The following is a 19332-nucleotide window of genomic DNA, read 5'->3' as shown; positions in this document are numbered from 1 at the left end:
CAATGCCATTAAGAAAGTGGTCAAATGTAACACATGTTATTTTTGGGGTAACACTTTCTGAGTATAGGTACAGATTCCCGTACTTGTTTGGGTTGAGTCCCGTCCGGGATTCGAACCCACACTGCCAGAGTGAGGCACCTAATCGCCAGCACACAAAGTCAGCGATCTAACCCACTCAGCCACTGAGGCTTCCACAAAATGAAAGTCCGACAACTGGTAGTCTAGATCACGTACTTTGAGTAACCCTTGGTACTTTACCTAGAAAGTGTTATCCTAAATATAACATGATTGTGTTCGCATATTTGATGTTTTGAAAAACGAATATTATATTAATGACTTAAAATACTGTATATCTGTTATCTCTAAAATCGTGAAATTGTGTCTTAAACCAACATCTGTGACAGACATACGGATCAATCCTCGGATGCCTAGAGATACAGCTACATCGCACCTTTCATCATCTTCTCGAGGCAAGAGAGTTAACTGACTATAAAAGTCCAGTTTCCACCCTTGCCGAACTAGGCTGGTATCATGGAGTTACATTGTGGCTGGACTAATGAGTCTATGCATAGTCCAATAAAAATCGCGCACCGAAATTGAAATTCGGTTCGTAAACTGTCGTGCAGATTTCGGTCGATTGCAGGATTTGCAAAGCATGTGCACCACCAACTCGATGTCAGCAGATATTTTCAAAATCTTCTCATGTTTTTAATCAAGGTGCCTACGTGATTTGATGCATTTCGCGATGTAAGACCCGTTTTATCACAACATAGATGTTGATTATCGATCAGATCGTCCTGACCGAGCGCAACCATTTTGTGTGAAGCAAATGCAAGTGATTCGAGAGGTGGAATCTGATTGGTCCTTACGAGAGGCTTAGAAGGGACATAATTGGTAATAGCCACTGGTGGCGCTACGATCGAGCCCAGTTATTCCAGCATAGTTCGGCAAGGGTGGAAACTGGACTTTTAAAGTCAGTTAACTCTCTTGCCTCGGGAAGATGACCTTTCATGTGAAGAAATACGGATAATGCATCGCAAGTCAATTGTCAACGTCCGTGTCACGTCGGCATACATACGGGTCAATTATTCTGGAATGACATTATTATAGAAGAGAAAAGAATTATATCTCCACACAGCTGTTTAGGCTGAAGCGAGTCACTCACAGCTGCGGCAGGATGGCATCGACTGATGCTGACAATTTCTCATTTGCTATTCAAACACTTGCAGCATAAGTCAAGGATAATATTTTGGTAACATAACCCGACTTGAGCGAATACTATGGAGATATAAAAGGAAATCGACAAAATATCGAACATTATATCCTTCTCTGGTTATATAGGCGGGCCGTACAACGTGACTGCCGGGCAAAATATAGCATACATTTGACAATACCTGTTTCACTCTGCTCAACACCGTGTACTGTGAAATTGCGACCCCATGTTCCTTGAGACGCCATGTGCACGTCACCAGTTGTGAGATACTCATTGATGAGATGATGATGATGATCATGATTATTATTAATGAAATAATACATCACCATCGAATAACCATTTCTCCTTTGCTTCTTGTTTAGCCACCATCAAACATGGGTGCCTACTTTCTCTGGCCAGGCAGTATGTGATGGCGATGTTGCATCAATTCGTAGCGAAAGTTTCCTGGCAATGTATGCAAGAGCTTCCGTATACGGAAAAGAAAGAGGATTTTGTGTGTGTTTAAATCTAATATTGTCTTTGAATCAATATACAAGAAATATTCCTACATTTCTTCTTAAAATACTACAGCATACCCTTGAAAGCGGTGGATGCTGTCCTTGGTTCCGTGATCCATGGTGTTAACAGAAGGTTGACAATAAAGCACTGACTTCAGGTTTAGTAATTCAGTTTTGTTCGTTTGTTGTTTAACGCCACAGACAGCAATATCAATATCAACACAGTCAGCGAACCTGACCACTCGATCCCGTCAGTCGCCATTTATGACAAGCACAGTCGCCTTTTTTCGGTAAGCATGGGTTGATGAAGACCTTTTATAACCCGGATCTCCACGGGTACGTAATACAGTAAGCGAGTGAGATGATAAGCCACGGAAACGCGTTATTGGTCAGTTAATAAAATATGTAAGTACTTCCATATAGGAGGTACATATTGTATTTACTGACCAATGTTCCTGTGTGATAAGCGAATGGTTTTTACAAAGAATTACACAAACTGCTGTAAACAAACCTCATTACGTCATCGTCACGAGATGTATTATAATATTTATTCATGCTGTACCATGAACGGATGGCTTGGACTATCCCATGAGATACTTGATAATGTACGAATATACCGCGATATTTGTTCGGACGATGGCCCAGAGTTGCGTCCCTTGGACGTGTCACGATTCTATGATCCTATGATGAAGGGTTCGAATCCTCGATGCGTCCTCACCAAAATTTTAACATTCTTTTGTCTTACTTTAGATCAGGAGTCTTTACAAATACTCTCATTAAACAATTTATAAGAATAAATATTACAATTGTATGACAGTTTTCGCAGACATAACACAATGGTCGATAGATGGTGTATAAAGTATACTAAAGTACTAGTATACATATAAAGAGAGAAGTAAATCAGGATATATGGATATATACTACTATAAAACAGCTGATAATGATGGATGAACAGATGAGGCTGTGTTGTCCTGCCCACTTTCGTCTCAGCGAAGAATCTATCACAGTTTCACGGCGAGTACTCTGAAAGGAGCACACACTATAGAACACCATTATGTATGAAAGCCCAATGGAAACACTAATTGATAGCAACATACTTCATTTCTCGTTATTTCGAATATTTAAAAAAAATATTCCATCGAAATTTCGATTGTCACTGTAATTTCAATTATTTTCTCGTCAATTCATTACATTCTAGTAATTTCAGCTGTAGTTATTTAGAAAAATTATTTAGTTCGATTAATGTTCTTAATTCGGTTCATTTTTCGAAATTTCGAATTCGAAAGTAATAGAAGTGACGAGAAAATAATCGAAGTTCTGATACCCCCCCACCCAGGAATTTTGTTGTTTGAAAATAATTGAAGTAACAAGATAAATACTCAAAATTTCGATTAAAAAAACCAAACTTATAAATGCTACTAAAGTGACACCATTACACTTTCGTAGTTAAATAATCCTTTTAACAACAAGAAGAACATACAGAGCACCTCCTCCCCCAATACGGGAATCTAGTTTGCAAATGATATGGTTTTTGCAATAATGGGAGAAAATCATTGTCAGATCAAGTGAAGGATAAGAGGAGGATGAGAAAAACATCCTTGTCTTGACGCGTCATACCAAAAGAGGTTAAAAGGTGGTACTTGTTGTTACCCTGCTTGGCGTTCTCATAAAGGGGCTACAAGGAAAGGGGCTACACAATCAGTATACTGTGTCTGAGTGGGGTATTCATGTTAAACAGCGGCATGGTATGTCAGTGGGCTAGCACTATAAATCGGCATCAGTCCGGATAAGTTCAAGCGGCCACACACACATGTGCACACACGTCGCTTTATAAGTGCAGTAATCTTGGACGCAATATTGAACCCCATTTAACCTCACTTCACCTTGTCTTGACAGACCTAACCCCGATAATCACTAAAGGTGGAATTGTTTTGGTGAGGATTAGCTTAAGTCTAAGAAACTTTTGACTCATTGTCGTCCTATTCTACAAGCGGTGGTGGGCTGGCCTTGTGGTCAGCGTTCGCTCACCTAGCCGATTTCCTCGGTATGATTCCTTCCAGGAGTACAAGCATGCGAATACAATGTCTTGTGTCCCTCCGTGACATTGAATATCGCTAAAAGCGGCAAAAAAAACATACTCACTCACGCACTTATTCCAAAGTTATTTCAGTTTAGTTAATGCCGAATGGTGACTCGATATCCTCTCGCGGCCATTTTGTCAAGTTGGTTCTGTCTTGGCGCAAACGAGTGAGTGAGTGAGTATGGTTTTACGCCGCTTTTAGCAATATTCCAGCAATATCACGGCGGGGGACACCAGAAATGGGCTTCACACATTTTACCCATGTCGGGAATCGAACCCGGGTCTTCGGCGTGACGAGCGAACGCTTTAACCACTGGGCTACCCGACCGCCCCTCGCGCAAACGAACATAGCGAAAACCATAGTCAAATTGTTGTGCCACATGTACCTATACATAAGTTACGTGAGTTTTCTATAAATAGAACACAGTTTCCATTTATGTATCCATTCTAGTATGTAAAGTGGTGAAACGCTTGTGACTGTCACTTTGCTCTAAAGATACAACCTGCTTTTATAAACACAAAATATTAAGGAGTGGGTAATTGTCCAAAGGACTTTTATCGATACGCTAAATGACATTAGATAGCCGTTTTTTCGCACAATCATAACAATAATAACATTGATCGATGTTCCATGCAGTTACTGAAAAGGCCGAGTGGTGACGAATTGTCTGCAAAATACACCATTCCGTGAACTGTCTGTCAACATCCCTCTAGCTTGGGATCCTTCATGCCATGAATTGATGAATTCTTGCAACAGGAACACATTTATTCAACATTTCACACAGTGACACATCCATTGAACGAGAGGGCTGGTCAGAATTTGATCCATACAACGATTGATTGGTCTTCCTTCATGGCCTCCTCACTGATAACCCTCCCGTGTGGGGAGTAGTTAGGCAAATAGTTTCTGTCTTTCAGAAATCCGTAAATATAGTTATATCCAACTGGATCGTCCATGTAAAACCAATGCATTAGTACGTAACGCACGTGAATATTTTTGAAGAACATCTGCGCACCACGGAACATCCGGACTTCGTCTCCTTGGACATCGACCTTGACAATTGCTCTCTTGAAGGTCATGGCCGGAATAAGGTCATCCAGTTCGACGGTCCGCACGACATCCTCAGCAGAAACGATATCATTCTTCAGCATCGATTCCACAACCTCGACAGTTTTCGTATCACCAAGGTTACCCATCTTGTTGTAGACTAGCTGCACGAGTTTGTATCGGTCGGACAGACAGTTTGTGACGAGCGTCACCAGCCTTTGGAACCCGTTCATTTTGACTGATTTGTGGAAAGGGCGAATATTTTGTACGTTTGGTTCTACTGCCAACACGGGTCTGGCGATGGCGGCCGCTGCTAAACTATACAACCCAATGTTGGCTCCTAAGTCTACTGCTTGTAACGTAATATCCGAGTGAAGAATCTCAAGGAAGAACCCAACCATTTTAGCTTCATATTGTCCAGTTTCGGCCAGGGAGCTGGACATCGGTTTATCAAACTCGGGATCATTGATGCAAATCATTGGCTCATGCTTCATTGGCACCTTGAGGAACACACACCGGAAGTCCCATTCGTATGGTTTGGCAAGGTCATACTTGTCGAGCTTATGCGGTGTGGTCCCCAGTGTCTTCATCATGTCTTTAACACGGGGGTTCTTGAGAGTGGGGGTCGTAAATTCCTTCCAGCCTGGGGGTAGTGTGGGAAGGGTCTGTCCCTCCGCCGCAAGATCCGCAGCAAGCTCCTTCTGCTCGATCACCTGGATAGCTCGCTGAAGGAACTGCAGTGTCGCCTGCAAAGACCTTCTATCGCCAATGTCGTTCCTGATGTCAGACAAGACCATGTTGAGTCGAGCGTGGAGTTGTTGTTTAGTTATCTCTGGATGCGGATCTGCTGGCAATGAAACATTCTTAGGCATGTGATAACTTGTCGTAGAAGGACGTGTAGGTTTCGGTTTCTGTGAGGTTACTTCCGCATGTTTGCCCTTAGCCTTCATTTGATGTTTAAGTTTGAGTAAATCTTCTCTAATTTCTTTAATAAACTGTTCCCGTGTCTTATTCTGATCGGCCTGAGCGTTAGCAGCTGTCAGATTCTGAGAATTGTTAGGAGTGGCAGTTTGGGCATTGGTATTTTTCCGCGAGGAATCATGCTCATGCCATTCATTTGACCCGTTTGAATATGAAGGAACGAGTTGGGGTTCGTGTAGCTCTCCGGGTTCCTCGACATCCTTCTGTAGCCCATCGTTCTGTTGTACATCCTTCTGTAGCCCTTCCTTCTGTTGTACATCCTTCGGTAGCCCTTCCTTCTGTTGTACATCCTTCTGTAGCCCTTCCTTCTGTTGATCATCCTTTTCTATGCTGTCTCCCGCTTGTTGTACCACTCCAACTGCCCCAACGTTCTGGCCAGACTGTTCTGTCTGTTCCACGTCCGGGGAACTCTTTATTCCAACCGAATACGCGACGAAACACAGCAACGCTACACACGCTATCACCAGTATCACCACCACCCTTTTCAAGCAACGCATATCGGTGTTGTCTTTGTCTTTTCCTTCTTCTAGCCGTTTATAAGACACATCTTTAAACTTCTCCATGGTTAACTGATCGCTCCATCTGGTAATATGATAAGTACGATCTCGCTAAATATCCAGAGAAAAAAATATCCTTTGACTTTACGAACGACTCGTGCACCACAGTCCATTAATGTTGAAATATTGCTGTGTGTCACGAGCTAGTGAATGTCTTGTGTCAATAAAAGTAACTGGAAAAGCCACAGATGGCGGGGATGAATAGAGTCAATACAAAAGCCGAGACTCTCTGACAGATGACACCGCTACTTAAGAATATCGTCCTTGAAATCAATGATGGCAAAGGGACATGCTTTATTGCAATATTTTAGCATCCGTTGTTCATATAAGCTGCTAGACTGCAGCGGTCTCCAATTTATTATAAAATAATGACATCTCACATTACCTTTATACAAGCAAAACAACTAAATTTAACGACAAACTTGTAATTTGAAATGAGCTCCAAAAATAGGTTTTAATGCATTCGGAATGCACCAGAGAGGGGGAAAACATACATTTGGGATAGGTTTGAATAGCCGGGTCTCTAATAACATTGTGCATTCTTCGTATTTAATGCACCCTTTTATAAATAGCCGAATAACCAAAACTGGTAATAATTTTCACATGATAAAAATGTTACTCTTTTGTTGGATAACGAAACCTTGTTAACCCGGACGGTAGCAGTGCAATTGAAATCTTACGGATGAACAACCGGATTAACGAATTATGGGTACGGATTAATTCAACTTATAGACGTGCGAGTGTTCCTAGCAGTAATCTCCGGTACACGGGTTTCAGGATTAGCGGAGTCTGGTCTAACGAGGTTTCACAGTTCTTATTTACCAATCTTACTTATTTATCATAAAAAACTCGACAAGAAGGAAAACAATGAAAGCTAAATTCAACAAGATATTAATATTGATATTCCGAGTTTATGACTGAATAACCATTCTCAAGAGGTGAGGTGAGGTGAGGTGAAATCGGGTTTAACGTCGCGTCCAGGATTATTGCACTTTTATAGCGACGTGCATGCACGTGTGTGTGTATGTGTGTGTGTGTGTGTGTGTGTGTGTGTGTGTGTGTGTGTGTGTGTGTGTGTGTGTGTGTGTGTGTGTGCGTGCGTGTGACTGCTTGTACTAGTCCCGACTAATGCCGATTTTATATTGCTAGCCCACTGAGATACCATGTTGCAGTTTAACATGAATACCCAACTTTCCTCTCTCCGGACGCTTTACTAGACCAGAAAGATTATCAGTTTCATCCAGTCCCCTAAAACAATAAATATACCCCCACCCCCTCCCGGCCCTCGTCTTCATTTTAATTACGTTATTTTTAATTGATGTGTTTCAGAAATTATCTTTCAACGTGAATAAAGCAGAGCAAATGTCAACAGTTCTTAAAACAATATATGAGTTTTAAATAGCACACAGCCAGCTGCATAATAACTATCTGTGTGAGCTGTCGCTATCAGGTGACACACCTGGGCTAGGGACGCTAATCGGACTGAATGCCGTATGTCAAGGTCACTCGGCTACCGTATGTACTGTTATATGCAGGAGACACAATGGGGGGACAAGCTTCGTCCCAGGGGATCAGGAGGGGGTCTAGCAGGGGGTGGGGCCTCCACGTCAACCGCCAAGGTATGTACAGAGATCATGATAGATTTGCATTCATTTGTATCCGCAGTAGAGTGTTGCACACGTTACAATCTTGCAGCTGCTGCATTATAATAATGCATGTGTATTTCAGATATTGCATTATGGTAAGACATATGTAAACTATATATAACCATGCTTCAAATGATCGATACATGTTGGATAAAAGTCCGTGTATCGAACGTATCGGGGCTAAATGTGTCTCCCTGCCTGATTCCATCATACAATGCGGAAGTAAAATGTGTTGCGACCATTAACAATGATATTGCGCCCCAGGCCGATAAACACAGGTGACGTATTACAGTATAAAGCCCGGGTATATTGTAGACAAAGCCAGCATTCAGGTAACTCTGGATTAAGAAGTAGATTACGTTAAAACCGATCAATTTCCTTCCAGTTTACAATTTTGCCGTAGGCAGACAAAGCCAGCGGCTGTACAAAGGGAAGCAACTCTGAAGGCGCTTCAATTAGTTTCACAAAACGACTCGAGGCCTAAAATAATGTTGTCGGATTCTTTTGCTCTCAAAAGTTTGCAGGTGGCAGTATTTTATATCCGACTAGACTATATAAAGTGGGATCGGTATTGTTGAGATACTCGAGTACCGTATTAGAAAGTGAATAAAGTGGACATGCTTTGAAAACACGGAAACATAGTTTAGTAAACAACGGTGTTGTGCTGACATTTGTTCATTACCTCCGTCGTTCGTTATGCGCGAAACCTTGACCGCCATATTGGATGTTCCCATTTGTCAGGGTATAGTCTGAGTGATTGAATACATGCACCATGTATAGATGAATATGTTCTGTAGTCTTCGCCACCAGAATCACGAAATATGGCGATGATTAATTAACGAAGATAGAAACATGTGGGCTAATACTTATAAAGTTAAAACAAGAAATTCCTGCGATAAGGAATATTACAAACAGTAATGAGAAAAATTGTAAAGTGCGCTTTTCAAGAAATGTCCATTTTCTTAGGGAGAAACATCATCATTGAGAATTGATCAGGTGGCTAATATCCGGATTGGAATCGATAGTCGGGTGACTGCGAGGGACTATATTTAACTGTGTCCTTGGTCAATAGCGCTTTAAATATTACATCTACACGTATTTTTCATCCAGTTCTGGTAATGTACGTACACTGCACACGCTGGTACATATAGCCGCTCGAATGTATTACATTTGGTACTTAAAATTCATATCTACCTTTCGTTAGTTTACTAAATACAGAAGTTACACCTCTAACATTCAGCAGAAATTGGTCAATCAGGCATATGTCATATTATCAGGGAAACTTGTGACGTCAACCTCTGGCCATCTCATCACCGCCTCTTGGAACAGACCGCCTCCGTGGTCAAGTGGATAGAGTTAATAGGGCCTTTACAAAGGATGGCGACGTTTGTGCCTCCCGTGTGCGACTTTGATACAATGACTGTCGGCCAAAAAATCGGGACAATAAAACCGCCCCATATTTTCCCTGTTACTATAAGGGTAACGCTATTTTTCAGGGCATTATCATTTGCAGAAGGCCGAGGTCTTCCATTAACTGCCTGACGAAGGAGGGCAGTTGAAAAGACCGAGGGCTTCTGCAAATGATAATGCCCTGAAAAAGAGCGTTACCGCTATTATAGCTAAAGTGGATTAAATTTGTTATCATATAAATAGAAACAACAATGTCGGTTTTGAAACATTTACTGCAATCGACACGAATGTCACTGACCCACTTTTATAAATATGGAAACGTCATAGAGCAAACCATATGACGTCACTACCCCTACCCTATGACGTCACCTAACAACGGGCGTGATAATGGCCCTTCGTCAAGCAATATGAGGGCATTATCAAGTTACAGTGGCCCGCCGATTTCTGATAACATGCGGGCAGTTTAATGATAGTTCTATCCATTTTAGCTATAAAACACATTATCAACACTCGTTAAATAATCTAGCTACCGGATACCCCTAGACGGATTGCATGACGTCATAATGTATGATGTAACGTCATTGGCTTGTTACGTCACAACTGACCCTGTGGGCACTGGGAGTTATCGTAGTACTGAGAGCGGTCAAATGAGAGATCGAGCTGTGACACATTAAATATTTCACCGAAAATATCTATGTGAACTCGTAATGATAAATTCGTTATATATGTCTCACGAGCGGGGCTATTTAAAACCGAATACCAGTACAAGGGGTGTACACAGATAAGTTCATCTCGTAAAATCCCGTAACGCGGCAAGACCTTCCGTATCTGGGATTTTTATGAGAGACGGAATAATTTGTGTCGTCATTATTAAGACATTAGAAACTGAAACTGTTTTTAGGGTGGGTTGAGGGGGTATCCGGAATACCACATGAGAGTGCACTTTTGGGACGCGGGATACCGAGCTCTGTATCCGACAATCTCATGTTTCTTCATGACACGCACATGATTTGCAGAATCTTTTATAACGAAGATAGACCCATGAGGTAAAACTGACCGGACATTTATTATAGGGGTGGGTGGGTCAGAGGGAATTAGCGGAGGGCCACGAAAACGTATAACAGGCTCTAGGGGAGGGTAATAAAAATACAATATATTCTTTATGTTTCAGCTTCTATACTGATCTAAACAAGGACATTCCCTGTGATAACAAACACTGTCAATTCCGGAGAGGGCCACAATATAAGCTACTGTAATGACGTACATGATGTACATACAACTGAAGAATAAAAGAACTGATGTTTTCACGAACAGTGCAAGACACAAACTTTCACCTCCCGTTATCAAGGATCGCCCGTTCTGAGAACTGTTGGACGAGGAAGTGGGTGATCAATGGCACTGTGATACTTGTCCAACTCCACTCCATGTTCCTGTGTTTGTGGCAAGGGTGAAGATCATGATACGGCGGTCCATGACGAAGTCGTCTTGTGCGGCGATACTGATCGTGGCGCTACTGGCGTTCATGCTGGCGTGGTACACATATTCATCTATTGGGGGAGGGTCTGGGGGAGCGAGATACTGGGAGAATCGTCTGAAGGAGGAACATGATTACGTAGACTACATCCAGGACTCACGACTTCATCATCCCACGGAATCATTTGAAGACTATATCAACCCTGTGCATTTCAATTACCATAACTTTATAAAAAGGAGGGATAAAATTTACGCTGAGAAGATATCAAAGAGGAACAAAAAGGGTAAACTGTATGTATATAATCCACACAGACTCGTTGGCAGGAGCAGCTGTGTTCCATTCAAGACTATGAAGAATGGAACTCGTCTTTGTGTATACAGCAGACGCCGAGATCAGTTCATTTCATCTCACATCCGGGACACTGGATCCTGGGAACCGGATCTTCTCGCTGCCATGGCAATGGCTCTGTCATCCGTTCCCAGAATGCACGTAGTTGATATCGGGTGTAATGTCGGCATGTACACGATGTACGCTGCTCTAATGGGGAGGAAGGTTGTTGCCGTAGATCCAATCAGTTCAAACTTGTTCTTGCTCCATTCCTCTCTCACGTACGCCGGACTCCGGAACAACGTCCAACTCCTTCTCAACGCTGTCTCCGACCACGTGGAGCCTGTCAAAGTCCTCGTCAATAAAGACAACGTGGGCGGGTCCAGGATCGAACCCGTATCTGAGTCAACACGTAACGACAACGACACCATTGTTGATTCGATAGTGTTGGATGATCTGGTACGTGTTGTGGACTTCAAGAAGGTGTTTATCAAGATGGACATTGAAGGTCACGAGGTGAACGCGTTCCGTCGGGCCTCCCAGTTCTTCCAAACGTTTGACGTCCGTTACATCATGATGGAGTGGATGTTTCAGCGTCACTCCCCTCACGGGCGCGAGATCGCCAACTTCCTCACCAGGAACGGCTTCCTGCCCTACACAGACGTCTCTGCTCACGACCTCCTCGAGGTTGAAGAATATTCCGCCTGGCCAGATAATATGATCTGGATCAAGAGATGACTATTGTAAAGTAGGATCAGCCAGTGGGTTTGTATGCATTATTCGTTAATAGTCAGAGTATTCAGAGTATTCTCAGTGATATGTTGGGTGTTAACTGTACGAATGTTGTAATCTCTATAGTATTCGTCGGTGTCCTTAATAACAGGTTTTTTAACTTCCATGGCAATGGTCTGTTCTCAATGGGTGTTAACCGTGTAAACATTGTGATCTAAACTGTGAGAGAGTGAGTATTATTTAACACCGATTTCAACAGTATTCCAGTTATATCACGGCGTGTCAGCTTAATGTGGGAGGAAAGCCCGAAGTTATGCAGGTCTCAGAGTTTACCACTTTGGTGACACGCACGAGCACGGGTATGGTGCTGACAAACCTGGAAACATAATCGGGGCGAACCGGGATTCGAACCAACGTTCATTTGTTACTGGCGTGTCCAAGGGGCGCAACTCTGCACAGCGAATTGCGGCGCATTAGACGACTGGGCCGCCCGTGAACACGATTTAAACTGTGTGTGATGTTAAAATATAAGTAGACTTTCAACAAAGACTTTTAAATATTTCTCCATGACAGTATATTAGGAGCGCGTTATTGTGTTATTTCGTAAAACATTTAAGGCCCTTCATTATAAATAAATCTTCTTGTTAAGATTTTTCCTTATTTTTATGATTTAGTTGCGTATACACGAGACGTGTTGGTATTGCGTAAACACAAGGTGATTGTGTGTGGATCATTTATTATATATTTGAAATAATACAAAGAGTTGACATGTCTAAGCGATAATAAGTTTGACCTCGTGTTATCGCCTTTATATCTTGTTGTTACACGCATTTTAGATATTTATGTTTCTCTATATATTATACATTTATATGATGATTTTTATACTCTTATATTTGGAAAAATGCACAAAATACACATGTTATCGCTTCCTAAATATTTACTATAAATAATATAATGTGAAAATACATGTCTATGTGTTCAGCGTTGTATTAAAACTATACTATGTTGGGTTTTTACAAAATGAAATAAAATTATCAGTTATAAGTTGTGATCTCTTGTTCATATTTCATAAGACCACAGACCCACACACCAATACGCACACGCTCAGAGAAATAAATACCTTGTTGATATCAATTTCCCCGTCCGGAGGAGATCCAAGTATTAGTCTTCAGCAACCCATGCTTGTCGTAGAGGCGACTAACGGGATCGGGTGGGCAGACTCACAGACCTTATGGATATCATCGTATCCAATCTGCGTAGATCGATGCTCATGACGTCAACCACTGGATTGCCCAATCTAGACTCGATTGTGTACAGACCATCGTCATATAGCTAAAATATTGCCGAATGCGGCTTTAAACAACAGATAAACAAACATGAAATCACTTCGTGACTTCGTGATTTCCTGTAATCCATTTAAGGAAACGTTGGAATATACTGAGAAATGTTTACAGCAGATCTACAGTTGTATCAATGGGTATATGACGTTGGTTAGCCTTGTGTGTACGTGAGCGTTTGTCGGGGTTAAGGCCGATTTGAACAGTATTTCATTTAAGAGGAACCTCGGAGAAGTTTTATCAAAAGGTCGCTTAGATCATGCAGAGGTCAGAAAAAAAATCTTGGTCGTTGTGCGAGGCTGAAGTCTGAAGCTAATACCGTTTTGAAGTGATCTCTCACTGCGTCATATTATAATAATATCTTCCAAACAGATTAACATATTAAGGTTTAAACACAATCCTAAACATGTTTTTTCGGACAAGGAAAGTTATCGGACAAGGAACGAGTTGATGTTTGTATTTAGGAGCTAAAACATTTAAACAACGGTTTTCAGCATAGATATGTTATTACGTACGCTTGGCGCTTAAAAACTGGCGTTCTTCTTTGTAGGTGTTGAGAAAATGAATCTTTATTGATCATTATACAACTTGTGATATTGTTAATTAATGACTTGGATGGCTTTATTTTTGTGGTGATCTGATCAAATAGCTTCTTTTGTTTCATTGATGTACCCACCAGAACTATACGTATAAGAGACCAGTGGAATCTGTCTCCTATCAGATCTGTGCATTAAGATTAAGACTGACAATATAAACTGACGTCCAACATTTTTTTTACCAGAGTTTGAAATCACTCTTGCTCAAAAACAACAAAACATACATGCATGAAGTAAAGTGTATTGAGAAGATCAATATATCAACATAATCAAAACTGAAAATGACAATCATACCGCGACCGAGAATGACGTCAGAACCCCCCAAAGTTGGGTGTGGTACAAAACTCGAGCTTTCAGAATCATGGACAATAGGCAGAGTACATAAACAATCGCTCACGTTCAATAACAAGTCATTAGTAGCGTGTGTGACCACCAAATGCCTCAACACACGCAAAAATCTTCGACGCACAGAAAAAGTCAGTCGTCTGATGAGGTGACGTGGGATTTGACGCCATTCTTCTTGGAGGGCCAAGATCAGTTCTTGCCGGTTGGCTGGAGAGTGTGGTCGTTGTCGAACACGACGATCCATCAAGTCCCAGAGGTGTTCTACGGGGGACATGTCGGGTGAGCGTGCAGGCCACGGCAGGACGTTGACGTTGTTGGCTGCGAGGAAGTTAGTGACAATTCTGGCTGTATGGGCTCTAGCGTTGTCATGCTGATAAATGACACCACGTGGCTGCTGTTGGAGCTGGACGAAGAATGTTATCCATGTAACGCTGAGCTGTCAAATTTCCGTCAACGATGACCAGCGGTGTCCTCTCCTGCCCACAGATCCCTCCCCACACCATGGCACTCCCTCCACTATATGGTACGACCTCCTGCACGCAACCCGCCGCCGTTCGTTCACCTCTTCGGCGGTAAACACGTGAATGCAGAATCGACTTTCGTCAGTGAAGACAACCCCTGCCAGTCAGGTCGTTGCCAACGTCGTACAGTCCGGGCCCATCTCAATCGGGGACGACGATGTTGCGCTGTCAATAGCTGTCATCTGTATGGTCTAAAAGCGCTGATTCTCCTGTCAACTGTCTGTCGACTAACCCTGTAACCTAAGGCATTTGTCGCCTATGACGTCACTGTCAGGAAGCGATTTCGGAGGTGCAAGGTACGCAAGTACCGGTCATCATGGGGCGTGGTCACCCTTGGCCTGCCTGTTCTTAGCCTGTCAGCGGTCCGCCCTATTCGTAACGTTGCATCAAGTTGGTAACGGCAACACGGGAGCAACCGAAGGTTCGTGCAATATGGGCGTGGGTGGCTCCCATCTGTACCATACCCAAGGCTCGTTCACGTTGTTCGACTGTGAGTCGTGGCACTTCTTTTGTATTTTTTTTATCACTGTGGATGTCTGACTTGCCGTTGCAATCGTTTTATACCCTTACCCGCACGTGCATTTGCAGTTGTCCGTGGTGCACGAGTTTTTCACTCGCGTGTTGTCTCGCAAACACGTAACAGACGATTAACATTTTCTGCATACATTACTGTTGATTTAGGTTATGTGTTTTAGATACACTTCATCGAAAATAATTTTATACTTTGTCTGAAATTTATATTTTCAGTTGGTAAAGTTTCTTTTGGACGTCAGTTTATCATCCATTTTATGCCAAGAGCTAAGACATCACCGACTTCACTGACTTCCCCTTCGCGTGGAACAGTGTTCCAGCAGCTTCCGCCATTAGTGTGTACATCTCACAACTTTTGGGGTACAATTAAGCCTGACCTTTCTATGACTATTTCAAAGAACGTGAAATGACTCTTATTGAGCAGGGTTATAACATGTACGACCTTAGTAAAGATTCCATTTTTTGAAGTAGACAAGCAGCTTCAGGGTAGAAGAAGACGTTAAAGAATATGATCAAAATACAAAGGTAAAATCAAGATCAGTATTTACAATAACTCTAAAGTAAGAGTGAGTGAGTGAGTTTGGTTTTACGCCGCTTTTAGCAATATTGCAGCAATATCACGGCGGGGGACACCAGAAATGGGCTTCACACATTGTACCCATGTCGGGAATCGAACCCGGGTCTTCGGCGTGACGAGCGAACGCTTTAACCACTAGGCTACCCGACCGCCCACTCAAAAGTAAGAACACACAAATTAACCCCAACTACAAACTCCCCACGTATCAAATTTAAATACAGTAAACTACGTTTATAACGAACGCGCTTACAGCGAACTGGCGGATATAACGAACTCTTTTGGGTCCCGTCTGTTAGATATACATATGCTGTATATATGCTTATAACGAACTACGGATATTACGAACTAAAATTAGTGGCCCCTTTGAGTTCGTTGTATTGAACCGTAGTTTACTGTACATATAAAACAATAACTGGACGAATAATGGCCACAATTGGGTTTTGAATATGGCTGTCGTGTCAGATTCGAACCTCCTGAACAATTCAGGCATCCTCATTGATGGGAACATTTTGGAGTGTCAGCATTCATTCCCATCCTTCCTATAGAAACTCCAGTAAATAGTAACAATACCTCAGTTGTATAGAGCCAGGGACTGCACAATAGCCACCTGTGTTATCTGTCGCTATCAGGTGACACACCTGGGCTGTGGACGGTAATCTGACTGAATGCCGTATGTCAAGGTCACTCGGCTACCGTATGTACTGTCATATGCAGGAGACAGGATGAGGGACAAGCCCCGTCCCTGGGTATCAGGAGGGGGTCTAGCAGGAGGTGGGGCTTCAACATTAACCCCAAAGGTAGGAACAGAGATTACATTCATTTGTATCAGCAGTGTAGTATTGCACACATAGCAGTTGAACAGCTATCGGCAATAGTATGTTTATTCAGTTGTTTACATTATGACACGTGTATTTCGGATTTTTCACTGTTGAAAGAAATGAGGAAAAAAATTATAATCATGCTTTAAACTATTGTTACAGGGTATATAATAGTCCATTTATCGAAGTTACTGGGGCTAAATGTGCCTCCCTGCCTGATTCCCTATCACAATGCGGAAGTGTTGTATCCACTGGCCATATTTTGCCCCAGGCCTATTAAAACAAATGCAATTTTGTGGTAGAAGCCTCGGAATATAGTAGACAAAGCTAGCATTCATTAAACTCAGGGTTAAGAAGAAAACACAGCGATAAAACACATCAATTCCGTCCCAGCTAGTTGATAGATTTCCTCAAGGCACGCGAAGCACGCAGCTATGCAAAGGGAAGTAACTCTGAAGGCGCTTCATTCAGTTTGAATAAACAAAACATCTATAGGCCCAAAATAAATGTTGTCGCCCTGATTCTATACCGATCAAAATTTTACAGGGAGGAGGTATATTTAATATCCGACTACACATTAAAGGAGACCCGTATTGATCATGTACTTCAGCGTTGATAAGGCATCCTAGAATACACTGGACTTCAACAAACCATGCTTGATCGGGTTGATGACTTGGTTGATGAATGTCATCGTATCTCAATTGCGTGGATCGATGTTCATGATTTCAATCACTGTCTTGACTGGTGCAGACTCAATTATTTACAGACCGCCGTCATGTAGCCGCAATATTGCTGAGTTCGGCGTTAAGCAACAAACACATAAAGCAAAACACAGAAACTGTATGTGTTAGGCTTAATTATTCGACTTGTAAAATGTTTCTTGTTGTTCCACAAGTTAATTCCCCCCCTAGTTTTCCGTCATGTCTAAACAATCTGTTCAAACGTTTCAGCTTCTACGATGTTCTAAACAAGGATATATTCAGTGTGAACACCATCGTTCCCAAGTCAAAACTACAATGAACGGAAAATACCACGAACAAAGGTACAGACTTTACATTGCTACTTTATCAAGGATCGCCCGTTCTGAGAACTGTTGGACGAGGAAGTGGGTGATCAATGGCACTGTGATACTTGTCCAACTCCACTCCATGTTCCTGTGTTTGTGGCAAGGGTGAAGATCATGATACGGCGGTCCATGACGAAGTCGTCTTGTGCGGCGATACTGATCGTGGCGCTACTAGCGCTCCTGCTGGCGTGGTATACATATTTATCTATTGGGGGAGGGTCTGGGGGAGCGAGATACTGGGAGCATCGCCTGAAGGAGGAAAAGGATTACGTGGACTTCATCCACGACTCACGACTTCGCCAACCCACAGAACCATTTGATGACTACATCAACCGTGTGCATTTCAACAAACACATCTTTAAAGAAGGGAAAGATAAAAAATACGCTGAGAAGATAGGAAAGAGAAATAAGAAGGGTAAACTGTATGTATATAATCCACACAGACTCGTTGGCAGGAGAAGTTGTGTTCCATTCAAGACTATGAAGAATGGAACTCGTCTTTGTGTATACAGCAAACGAGATCAGTTCATTTCATCTCACATCCGGGACACTGGATCCTGGGAACCGGATATTCTCGCTGCCATGGCAACGGCTCTGTCATCCATTCCCAGAATGCACGTAGTTGATATCGGGTGTAATGTCGGCATGTACACGATGTACGCTGCTCTAATGGGGAGGAAGGTTGTTGCCGTGGATCCAATCAGTTCAAACTTGTTCTTGCTCCATTCCTCTCTCACGTACGCCGGACTCCGGAACAACGTCCAGCTCCTTCTCAACGCTGTCTCCGACCACGTGGCGCCTGTCAAAGTCCTCATCAACCGGTACAACGTCGGCGGGTCCAGGATCGAACCCGTATCTGAGTCAACACGTAACGACAACGACACCATTGTTGATTCGATAGTGTTGGATGATCTGGTACGTGTTGTGGACTTCAAGAAGGTGTTTATCAAGATGGACATTGAAGGTCACGAGGTGAACGCGTTTCGTCGGGCCTCCCAGTTCTTCCAAACGTTTGACGTCCGTTACATCATGATGGAGTGGATGTTTCAGCGTCACTCCCCTCACGGGCGCGAGATCGCCAACTTCCTCACCAGGAACGGCTTCCTGCCCTACACAGACGTCTCTGCTCACGACCTCCTCGAAGTTGAAGAATATTCCGCCTGGCCAGATAATATGATCTGGATCAAGAAATGATTGTTAACAAGTGATTGAATTTACAAGCTTATGATTCTTTACTAGCGAGAGTGTCCTCAGTCGGGTATACGAACCCAGCAGTCTGTTACTTTTAGTCTAATATACTATACCTCAAAGTTGATCTTATATGTATTTTTTTCAGTAAATAATTTCTTAAGTTAGCGATACCATACCCGAAAAATGAACTGTACTAGCACTTAATCAGCACTCAAAAAAATATTTGTACAAGCTTCTTTTTTTAAAGATATAATTTGATTTAGAAGCTTTGCTTTTTTTCCGGCTCAAATTTACATTTCAAACATGGTTGGGGTTATGTGGTTGCAAATTCATTTCTTACCCAAGTCTTCATTGTACCAATTTATCTTTACACAAAATTACCAAG

The 19332-nt window shown here is 42.4% G+C and overlaps 3 protein-coding genes across 3 annotated transcripts; 2 read left to right on the top strand and 1 right to left on the bottom strand.

Moving 5' to 3' along the window:
- Window positions 1–4289: 4289 nt before the first annotated feature.
- Window positions 4290–6494, bottom strand: LOC139479834 (uncharacterized). Its single transcript, XM_071262728.1, has one exon. It carries the CDS (start codon window positions 6380–6382, stop codon window positions 4604–4606), a length of 1779 nt encoding a protein of 592 aa, XP_071118829.1. The 5' UTR covers window positions 6383–6494; the 3' UTR covers window positions 4290–4603.
- A 4113-nt stretch (window positions 6495–10607) lies between these two features.
- Window positions 10608–12033, top strand: LOC139479179 (uncharacterized). The gene has a single exon (XM_071261985.1). It carries the CDS (start codon window positions 10889–10891, stop codon window positions 11969–11971), a length of 1083 nt encoding a protein of 360 aa, XP_071118086.1. The 5' UTR covers window positions 10608–10888; the 3' UTR covers window positions 11972–12033.
- Window positions 12034–16567: 4534 nt separating this feature from the next.
- Window positions 16568–19332, top strand: LOC139479108 (uncharacterized). Its single transcript, XM_071261873.1, has 2 exons — window positions 16568–16669; window positions 17641–19332. Exon 2 carries the CDS (start codon window positions 17871–17873, stop codon window positions 18948–18950), a length of 1080 nt encoding a protein of 359 aa, XP_071117974.1. The 5' UTR covers window positions 16568–16669; window positions 17641–17870; the 3' UTR covers window positions 18951–19332.

Source organism: Haliotis cracherodii, unplaced genomic scaffold (genome assembly GCF_022045235.1).
Source record: "Haliotis cracherodii isolate W230 unplaced genomic scaffold, xgHalCrac1.p SCAF_4, whole genome shotgun sequence".
Classification (NCBI taxonomy): Eukaryota; Metazoa; Mollusca; class Gastropoda; order Lepetellida; family Haliotidae; genus Haliotis; species Haliotis cracherodii.
This window is presented reverse-complemented; position numbering and strand designations above follow the sequence as displayed.

Coding starts and splice junctions, on each gene's coding strand:
- LOC139479108 (XM_071261873.1), top strand. CDS start 17,871: ATGATACGGCGGTCCATGACGAAGTCGTCTTGTGCGGCGATACTGATC.
- LOC139479179 (XM_071261985.1), top strand. CDS start 10,889: ATGATACGGCGGTCCATGACGAAGTCGTCTTGTGCGGCGATACTGATC.
- LOC139479834 (XM_071262728.1), bottom strand. CDS start 6,382: ATGGAGAAGTTTAAAGATGTGTCTTATAAACGGCTAGAAGAAGGAAAA.